The 10,844-nt window shown below is 47.8% G+C and overlaps 1 protein-coding gene across 9 annotated transcripts in view; it reads right to left on the reverse strand.

Annotated features, from left to right (window-relative positions):
- Positions 1–10,844, reverse strand: part of SLC4A5 (solute carrier family 4 member 5) — a 136,674-nt gene that overhangs the window by 26,692 nt on the left and 99,138 nt on the right. For 7 of the 9 annotated variants that reach the window (XM_037731416.1, XM_037731419.1, XM_037731422.1 and 4 more), the window contains 5 exons: positions 10,208–10,419; positions 8,396–8,570; positions 6,430–6,563; positions 5,428–5,699; positions 274–332 (listed from right to left, as the gene is read on the reverse strand). In XM_037731416.1, coding sequence (XP_037587344.1) covers positions 274–332; positions 5,428–5,699; positions 6,430–6,563; positions 8,396–8,570; positions 10,208–10,419 — 852 coding nt within the window. The remainder of the gene's footprint in view (positions 1–273; positions 333–5,427; positions 5,700–6,429; positions 6,564–8,395; positions 8,571–10,207; positions 10,420–10,844) is intronic. The other 2 variants (XM_037731418.1, XM_037731420.1) reach the window with 2 other exon arrangements.

Genomic DNA, 10,844 nt, shown 5'->3' on the forward strand with positions numbered 1-10,844 from the left:
AAACAACCACACACACACCCAAAAAAGCCAAAACAAAAACAAAAACAAAAACATGGAGTTAAGAGAAAGGCATGTTTTTAAGTGGGATGTTTACAGTGTATACCTTAAAAAAAAAGTGTGCATTTACAAAGTTCTGCAGGTGACCCTGATGTATGGCTGGAGCTGACCTCTGCAAGTCTGGGTGGCCATAGTTGGTCTCATTTCCAAAATGTTTTCTCATTCCTCCTACAAACAAAAGTACTCAAACATCTGACATAAGAGGAAAGGACTTACCAGAGAAGCGTTGGTGTCTGGTGCCAGTGGGGCTGAAGCATTGAACACGGTTGTATTCACTGTGGATAAGCACATGACACAGGGCAGGGTCAGCAGCTGTGGGGCCAGGAGCTGCATTCCCAACCCCTTCCCATCTCCCTTCAGCTCCTCAGAGCCAATGCCTGGCTTCCATTGTGAGAGCAGCTCCCTCTCCACCTTCCTGACTTTGCCCCAGTTAGGGAAGGCCTGGTTGGACAGAGCCTAGGCCACAACTCTGACAGAGCAGCTGGGCCAGAACAGCACCTGCCTGATGACAAGAGCTTGTTTTAAAAATTGAAGCAGGGAGTCTGGGGTCACAACAAAGTGTTAAGACAAGCTGGCGGATAACATGCCTTGAGAATCCTCACTGGCCACTGGGCTGTTAGACTTAAAAATGTTCAAAGAACTTATTCTATGCCATGCTCTATGCCAAGCCCTTACATATATCCATGTATTTAATTCCCAAATCTTCACCAAATATGCCCACTTTACAGATGAGGTAACTGAGGCCCAGAGAGGTTATGTAATTCACCCAAGGTCACATAGCTCGTGCTTGGAGCCATGATCCCATCCCAGGAAGGCTGGTCCAGAGCCTATAAACTTCCCAGCTCTACAGAGTAAACTTCCCTGACCTGTTCACCTCCACAGATACATCCTTTCTCTTCCAGCCCTCCTTTTATTTTTTTTGCGATGGAGTCTTGCTCTCTTGCCTAGGCTAGAGTGCAGTGGTGTGATCTTGGCTCACTACAACCTCCACCTCCAGGTTCAAGTGATTCTCGTGCCTCAGCCTCCCAAGCAGCTGGGACTATAGGCATGTGCCACTGCACCTGGTTAATTTTTTATATTTTTAGTAGAGACAGGGTTTCACCATGTTGGGCAGGCTGGTCTTGAATTCCTGACCTCAAGTAATCTGCCCACCTGAGGCTCCCAAAGTGCTGGGATTACAGGCATGAGCCACTACGCCCGGCCCATATGTGCTTTTTCTTAAAAGTCAGCTAGTCCTGACAGAACTTGTTGCTTTGATATTATCTTTTCTAATCTGCCAAATGCAAGTTGAGGAAAGTTAAACCAAGGTCCAGGCCCTGAAGCAGAATCGGGAACCCAAATGTGCTGCTCTCAGCGGGTGTCTCTGCATCCCTTGCTGGGTACTTCCCTACCCTGGCCTCAGTGTTCCTAATTGTATGTGAATCACATGAGGGTCTACAGGGAGAGTTTCAAGGAATCCCAGTCGCTCATCTCTCCTTTCCATGTAGACCTTCTGCTCCCCTCTTCTGTGATCTGTCCTGCCTCCCCTGTTCCTCATTCACAGGGCCAGGCTCCACAGGGATGTGGCCACCTACAGGAAGCCAGGCTTTGAAGGCCTGCTGCCCTCTCTCTTCCTCCTGAACTGCAAGGTTGGAGGCAAAGGCCAGGCCTGCCTCACCGTCCTCCTCCAGTGAAGGCAGACCAAGTAGTCCCTCGGCAGCAGGTCTAGAGAGAGAGGGAGCGGGCCCACCAGCCAGCTTGCTGGCAATATGTCTGAAATGCAGTGTAAGCCTGACGTGGCTCCTGCTGGCTGTCCACAGTTGGTTAGAAACCCAGAAAGAAGAAGGGTATGTCTTGGGGCTTCTCCCAACCTCAAACAGGCTGTCCACAGGGCTGATAACGACTATAGGGCCCAGCTATGTTGCTCAGTCCCAGGCCAGCTGATGCTGAGTGGCTAAGGAATTTTGACTTGACCCAGGACAGAATATTCCTAGAAGCTCTACAAACCCAGAGGTTTGTTAGGATTGTTCTGAGAAAGGCTTCATTTATTAGAAACTGGGGTCATCTACTGCCTTTCCTCACATCAGTGACCAAAAGAACATGATGTACAATTAATGATGGAGACAGAGAAGCTGGGAAGGAAGGCTGACTCAGGACTTCTCGCTCAAATGCTAGAGAACTCCTGGCTGATGCTTGAGCCTGGGGAGTTCAGATGTCTTTTTCACTACCCAATGTCTTCGGACCACCTTTGACGTCTTCTGCTTATGCTTATCAATTCTTTTATATTGAAAACTTTGTAGGGTTTATCTGAAAGTCAGTTGAGATGAAGATGAAAGAAATATAACATGGAAAATTTCAGAAAGGGTCCAAGTATCAAACATTTTTAAATTCCAGTGTTTACAAAGTGGTACTCACTTGGGATTGAAAGCAGCCAAATCAGTGTGTGCAGCATTCATAAACAGAATACAAATAAATTACAATGGAAGCAAAAGCAAATACAAAGAGAGTGCCCCAAACAAGCTTTTATGATGAAGAGTGACAAAGAGTGAGAGTATACCATAGTAAGACTGGGCTTCGCAGTAAAACTAGGAATATGGGCTTGTTACTAAGTAGGTGGCCTGTAGACTGGGAAAGAAACCCTCCACAGTTCATCCCCCTCATCCCACTCTCCTAAATGTATAGAATTTTCCTTTCCATATTATCTTAATCAAAACTAACTTATCCTAGTTCTGTGAAGAAATTGAAATTTAATCTTATTGGGGTTTAGTGGCCAACAATGCCCCATTATTACTGATAGTTCAATAGAGCAACAGCTCTCAAACTTGAGAGTGCGTCAGAATCAATTGGAAGACTTAATATATGTCTAGTTGGATCCTACTCCAGAGTTTCTTTTTCCTCCCTTCTTCCCTTCCTTCCCCCCACCCCCCGAAATAGAGACAGGGTCTGGCTATGTTGTCCAGGCTGGTGTCAAACTCCTGGGTTCAAGCAATCCTCCTGTCTCAGCCTCCTGATTAGCTGGGACTACAGTTGTGCACCACTATGCCCAGCCAGAGTTTCTGATCAGCAGGTCTGGGGCAGGAGGCTAATAATTTGCATTTCTAGAAAGTTCCCTGATGCTGCTGGTCCAGGGACCACATTTTGAGAACCATGACAACAGCATGACCCCAAAGAATGAGGTAACATCAGGTACCTGGGCAAAGCCAGAGAGGAAGATATTTGGGAACAGGTGGCTTCATTATGTCACTCATAATGTACCTTATACACTCCTATGGCCCTTGTTCCTAGAGCAGCCCTGGGTTTGATTTTTCTTGAGGACAGATGATTCTCAGAATGGCCAAAGTGGCCAGGCCCAGTGGTTCACGCCTGTAATCCCAGCACTTTGGGAGGCCGAGGTGGGTGGATCACCTGATGTCAGGAGTTTGAGGCCAACCTGGCCAACATGGTGAAACCCCATCTCTACTAAAAGTACAAAAAAAAAAATTAGCCTGGCGTGGTGGCACATGCCCGTAGTCCCAGCTACTCAAGAGGCTGAGGCAGGAGAGCTGCTTGAACCCGGGAGGCAAAGGTTGCAGTGAGCCGAGACTGTGCAATTGCACTCCAGACTGGGCGACACAAGTGAGACTCCATTTCAAAAAAAAAAAAAAAAAAAAAAAGGTCAAAGCTCCTCATATAACCCTAGAATTTGGATCATTTCTAAAAGAGATCAAGGATGTGTGCTTCTAGAAGCTATATTTGTGTAAAACTTATGTCAATGCAACACCGAATCTGTAGTATAGAAGATACAAACACATGGGAAGGTCCTGATGGGGCTTCCCCACAGAGGCAGGATTTGTTCCAGGGTAGAATCTAAAGGGCCTGCCTGCAGGTAGGAGCTCCTCTGGGGAAGCAATATGCCTTGGCTCAGGATGAAGGGTAGCTTCACCTGTTATTAGATTTTAGTGGATTAACTCAAAATAATGACAAGAAAAAAGAAGTCTGGACTTCTTTACAAAATCAGTGCAGTCACAGAGGGAAGAGGGTATAATTAACACTAAGTTCCCAGAAGGCAGGACATCATTATCTTCCACAAGGCCAAAAGTAGGGTACACAATAATTGTGCAGCAAATATTTTTGATTGACTTATGATTGATTTTCTTTATACCCACAGTAATGTACTAAGGGGCTGAACAACCCACTATCCACTTATTTCCTTCAACTCAATTGGGGTATAGATTTGGAAACTCCACAGGAATCCCAGGAGACCAGCAGGGCCTGCATTGAAAGCCCTCTTTTACAGCCAGGGAAATGGAGGCTTGGCGTGACCTTGGGTGGTCTCTGAACCTCAGTTTGCTCTCTGTGAGTCTGGCCTCGGTGATTGGAGATGTGTGTATAGACCTCCTGCTCCTGCTCTGCAGCACCCTGGGCACTCTGGGCACATGCCACTGAAGGCTCTCAGGTGCATGATCGTGACTATGAAGGAGGCTCAGACTCTATGGGAAGCCTTAACTTATAGAGGACAGGTTTTTGGCCAGAAAGTAACTTCACAGGTGTGGCACTGGGTATTATCAGGTTGACTCCACCTATACAGGAATCCTTTTTACAATATCCTTGGCAGATGGACAACCAGACAGTGTCCAGGTAATCTACCAACCAAAGGGGCTGAGAACTCCCATGGTGGTAACTCCCATCACTGTAGGTTCTTTCTTAAATTCAGTCAGCATCTGGCTCCCTGGAGCTTCTGCTCTCTGTTCCTCATTCTGCTCTACATCCTGTGGTTTCAGAGGGTGAGCACAGCCCCTCTGTGACATGACAGTTCTTCTCTCATAACTCTCATGTCCCTAAGAGGCTGAATAAGCCCCAGTTATCCAGCTGTTCTCAGATGGCATGGTTGGCAGAGCCTCCACTCTGGACATGTTCCCATCTGTGTGGATGTCCATCCCTCAGGTGTGGTCTCACCTTACAAGGTATGTGACCACATGGGCAGCACTGTGTTGGGGACAGCTCATCATATCATGACTTGATGGAGCTGGGAGGAACTTCAGTCATCATCAGGTCTACCCCTGGCCTGGAGTAGGAACCCCTGGACAGGAGGAACTCCTCAGACATGTGGCCTCTACATTTCCCCACACCGAGACAAAGCATGCCTTACACCTTCTTGGGGTATACCTGTACCCTCATGATGATAATCCTGTAACTCTTATTAGAGCTACTATCCCCTTGGTTCCTTTGAAAAACTGGGTTCAAAACCTTGTATTTGCTCCCTTGGAACAGTAAGCCTTTGGCGGAACAGTAAGCCTTTGGCTGAACAGCCCCTCCCCTGCAGTAGGAGTAGAGAGCTGTGGTAAAGGGTCAGGGGACCAGAGTTGAGGGGGGTAGGTGAGGGCCCATGGCAAGTCTGGGGTTACTGGTCACCTGTGTCAGGCGCGACACACTCGCACTTGTAGGTTGTGATGAAGTTTGGCTTGAAGTCCACATTGATGGGATAGTACTTGAAGGCACCGATCATCTTCTTGATGGCATCATAGATAAAGATGAAGCTGATGAGGGTGGAGAAGCCCTCCTCAGTGAAGCGGGTGATATATTTGATGATAAAGCTGGCATCTGTGGCCACTAGGATAAGGCACTGGACAGCTGAGTGTAGGCCAATCCAGAGGCGGAACTCCATGTAGTCCAGGCCATTGCCTCTGGAAGACAGAGGGAAGGTGAGGGGCCTCCAGGCCAGGGCTCCTGGTTGTGCTTGGCTCTTCAGACCCACCCCTGCGTGGCTTATCTGTCTTCCTATGGCACAGATGCCCTTCCAGGGACTGTGAAAGACGGGACAGGAACAATTCTGGGGTGTAGCTGTCTATCTTTGGGATCACATGGGGGTCCAGTGTTTATAAGTAAAAAAAATTTTTGAAGATCTTATGGGGGAGGCAGGAAGGTGCTAAGACATCTCAGTGCTCACACAGTTGGTAAGACACCAGAGTGAGTGAAAAATGGAATTTTAGAAGAACAGGGCTGAGCAGCCCTTGGAAATGGTCTAGTCCCAACCCTCATGCTGTAGAGGAGGAAACTGAGCCTAGAGTAGTGACGGGAGCTGCCTGGGTCTGGGTGTAGCCTTCTGACCTATAGACCAAGACTCTTCATACACTATACTGCCTATCAAGTCACCACTGCTCACAAACTGAGTGGTATGAATTTTCTCCCCTTGTCATGGCTGGTCCCTATGGGCTGTGCCAGTACGCACTAAGATGTCTTAAAGGCAGGTGGCTGGCAGGAGTCAGGAGGGGTCACTGGGTAGCCCTTCCGATGGTTAAAGATGGCTTTGGCACCTCTGCACCACCACCTCCCCTTTGGGCCTATTCCCCTGCCCTGGTCTTGGCATACTACCGCAAGTGTGAGAGCAGGCACTAGGGACCAAGGGACACCTACTTGCTGAAGTCGAAGAGGAGTTTCTCAAAGATGAGGATGGGTCCCGTGCTGCTGAGAATGATGAGAGGCTGTCCCGAGAAGAGGCAGAACAAGGAGCCAGCCATGGCAGTGCCCAGGAAGCTCTCCATCACTCCCTGGGGGCACAAGGAATGTGTGGCTCAGCACAGGCAGGAGAAGGGGCCTCTCCACACAGGCTGCAGCCCAGTGATCTCTCCAAGGACCCAGGCCACAGTGTTCATCCTTCATTCTGGGCCCTTTCCTCCCTAAATCCTGTTCTCCATCTCCTACTCCCTCCACTACTTGCCAGCATGGCCAGTGTCACTCTCTTTAATTCCATCTGGATAAAGGTCCCATGTGAATTCCTTTTGGCACCCAGGGCCTAGAAAACAGTGGATGTGCTTGTCTCTGTGTCCAATCTACTTCCAGAAGACAGCCCATTTACCCATCTGATTATTCATTCATCCAAACATCTGTCTGGGGCTTTTAGAGGTCAGATCATTCATTCATTCTTTCAAAATCCATTGAGTGTCTGTTACGTACCAGACATTGTGCAAGGTATTAGAAACCCATCACTGAACAAGATAACACACCTTGATTCTAGTGGGAGATACGGGTAATTAACCAGGCAATTTCCATACAGCAGGGTTTCTCAATCTCACCACAACTGATATTTTGGACTAGATGATACTTTGTTGTGAAGGTCTGTCCTGTGTATTGTAACATATTTAGTAGTATCCACAGCCTCTACACATTAGATGCCAGTAGCAATCCTCCTCCCAGTTTTAACAATGAAAACTATGGCTAGATATTGTTAAATGTCTCCTGGGGTGAAAATTGTCCCTGTTGAGAGCCACTGCCAAGAGGTGTGCTAAGCTGGGACAGGTCTGGGGTGCCACAGGAGCAAGCAGTAGGGGTAAAAGGGTAGTCAGGAAGGCCTCCCTAGAAGTGGACAAGTACAAGCTGAGATCCAAAAAATGAGCAGAGAATTGGCCAGGGGAAGAGGGTTAAGTGAAGCAACAAGAAATGGTGTCCCAGAAAAAGGGAATACCATATAAAAGGTCTGGAGCTGAAAGACAGCATGTACTTGAAGAACCAAAAGATGATCAGGATTGATGGAAAACAATGCAGAATGGGTGGGTAGGGTAGGAATGCTGAGAAAGAGAATGCTGGGAGATGAGGTGTGAGAGCCAAATAGGGCCATGTGGCGAGGGCCACACGGGGAAGCTAGGATTTATAGGTCAAGGATAATGCTTAGTTCCTGGTGTAGACAGTTGGGTGAACCATGGTGTCACCTGCTATGCTGGGAAAGCCCAGGGAGCAGCAGGTCAGGAAGGAAGATAATGGATGCAATGTCAGCTGTGTGAACTGGGGTATCCTGAGGGGCAGCCATGTGGACACGACTAGGAGGTACCAGACAAATGGGTCTTCTCCTTGGTGCACTGAGCTTTCCAATGGCTCTACTTTGAAGGCCTCCACCAAAGAAGACCTTTGCCTAAGAGATTGGCGGGTGTTTCTGCTGAGCTGTTTTCCCCAGGGAGGCCTGAGTTGTTGTCATAGTAACAGCTTACCATCCTTCTAAAAATGTCTTAACTCCAAACTAAGAATTCAAGGTTGGTGTTTAAAAAGTGTGGGGAGGAGGCCACAATTAGCACTCCATTAACTGTCTGATTAAATTCACTCTAGTATCAGTAGGAAGAGTACCAAATAACACAGCAGATGATTCCCCTTAACAGTCTGACCTACTTAAAGCATCATTAAATTTGGTCTTTAGTAATGAGATTTAGTTTCAGATCTTTTAATACTGTAGTATTATCATTATTTGAAGGCTAAAGGGTTACAATAGTGATGGCCTCAACCTGGATGGTAGATGAAACCTTGGTTTTGGGAATTACAGGATGAAGCTACCTGCTGCCACCAGGTGGTGGCAGATCTTACTTTTACACTCAGGTGTGCAGCTCACACATACCTGATAATTGTCGGTAGCATCCCCCAGAAGTCCACCAAAGGTGATTGCGTTGGTGATACAGCCGAGGTAGATGAATAGGATGGCAGAGATGGACTGAATGTGGAAGCCATCATAGAAGTCACTTGGGAACCAGGGCAACTTCCTCTTGATATCCAGACACAGGCCACCGAAGAACCTGCTCAACACAGGCCAGGGGCTGTTTTCTCACCACTAACACCAGTGCAGGGGCAGGGCTATTTACAAGAACCTGCAGAGTCTGGGGTGAGGAAAGGAACTTGACCGGAGTGGATGGGGCAAAGATATTTCCACCAGAACATTTGGGGCCAGGGATGAATTCCTGTAGGACTGAGTTTGTGGTTGGCATCCCCCACACTAGGAAGGGTGGACACAGCAGGTTTTAGAGAGGGAAAGTCTGATGGGAATATGTCTCAAGGTAGACCTAACGTTCCATGGAGAATGGAAGCCCTGGGGTCCACAGATGGTGGTCCTCCTCACATCCCTGACCATCTGCAGGGTGCCTGCTCTTGGTGAATACAGGTGTGTTTAACTTTCAGTGATAGAAGCATCCCAGATTATAACAGACTCATTAAGAACAGATTCTAAACCTTATAACTGGTTGGTATTTGTTTTTTTTTTTTTAATTTTTCTATCTGGAACAGTTGAGTGGGAGATTTTAGGTTTGGAGACATTGTTTACTGGGATTGCTATTCCCATATCCCCCAGTGCAGTCCTTAGCATGGAGTAGAGTTTCTCAACCTCAGTTCTATTTTGGACTGGATACTTCTTTGCTGTAAGGGCTGTCCCATGCACTGCAGGATGTTTAGCAGCTGCCTGCTAGATGCCAGTAGCATCTCACCTCTCCAGTTGTGACAAACAAAAATGTCTCTGGACATTGCCAAATCCCCTGGACTCTGGGGTAGGGGGACTAAGGAGGGCCAAAGTTGAGAACCACTGGTATAAAGTCAAGGGCATTTAAAACATGACTTCATTCTCAAAGTCATGATTTACATGTAGATTTGCAAGGCCATGTCCTTTCCTAAATCTAGATCAACCTGAGTGGCTCCAAGAGCTGGAAAAAAAACCTAGGCCAAGACATATTTTCTTAAAAAAAAGAAAAGTTTTTGAATAGGTAAATTAGGTTTTTAAAAAAGGTACTTTTTGAATCGTGTCCTCCCAAAAGATATATATTAAGGCCCTAACATCTACGTAACATCTACACAGATGTAATCCAATTAAGACGAAGTCATTAGGGTGGGCCCTAATCCAATATGACTGGTGTCCTTATACAAAGAGGAACGTGCTCTGTGAAGACAGAGACACACAGAAGGCCATGTGGTAGAGAGGCAGAGCCGGGGGTGATGCAGCTGCCATCCAGGAACACCAAGGACTGCTGGCCACCACCAGAAGCCAGGAGGAGGCCAGGAAGGATTCCACCCAGAGCCTCAGGGAGCATGGTGGTCCTGCCGACCCCTGCTGTGGAACTCCTGGCCTCCAGAACTGCAGAGAGTAACTTTGTGGTTTTAAGCCGCCTAGTTTGTGGTACTTTGTTACAGCAGACCCAGGAAACAGGCACCAAAGGATGTCTAAGAGAAAAGTTTGGGTTCTTCTCTTGTACAGGGTCTCAAATTCCCTTCTCCTGAGGCAACCCTTTTTGGGGATCCATGATGGGGCTCAAGGGCTCTGGGAGGGAAAGAAGGCAGGGGTAACCTGAGGGGGTGCTATAGGCCGTGATTGGGAAAGATCCCTGGAGGGCAGCTGAGAAGGAGAGAAGTCTAAAGGACAGCAGGGTCACTGTGAGGCTGGGGTGGGCACCTTCCTGTCCAGATAAGCTCCTCCCCAATTTCGTGCACAGCTGGCATCTCTCCATCATCCCCGCTGCTCGTTCCGCCGGCCCCACCACCGCCGCCGGCCCCACCTCCGCCGCCACCACCACCACCTCCGTTGCCTCCTCCAGCAGCTCCGCTACCTCCTCCCACAGAGCCATTCATCTGGCCCAGCTCTGCTAGGGAGAACACAGATTTCCTGGAAGAGAAGGGGGATGAGGGAGAGGGGGACCCCAGAGCACCCCTCACCTCTCCAACCAAAATTATGAAATATCTTAGAAGACAGGCATAAATGCAGAAAATGATCTAACACTATCCACATACAGGTCACCTAGATTTTACAAATGTTCACATTTAGCCATATTTGCTTCTGATATAGCTTATTATTTTTATTTTTTTGAGATGGAGTCTTGCTCTGCCTTCCAGGCTGGAGTGCAGTGGCACCTTCTTGGCTCACTGCAACCTCTGCCTCCTGGGTTCAATTGACTCTCCTGCCTCAGCCTCCTGAGTAGCTGGGATTACAAACGCATGCCATCATGCCCGGCTAATTTTTGTATTTTTAGTAGAGATAAGGTTTCACCATTTTGGTCAGGCTGGTCTCAAACTCTTTTTTTTTTTTTTTTTTT

This window comes from Cebus imitator, unplaced genomic scaffold (assembly GCF_001604975.1).
Source record: "Cebus imitator isolate Cc_AM_T3 unplaced genomic scaffold, Cebus_imitator-1.0 Scaffold399, whole genome shotgun sequence".
Classification (NCBI taxonomy): domain Eukaryota; kingdom Metazoa; phylum Chordata; class Mammalia; order Primates; family Cebidae; genus Cebus; species Cebus imitator.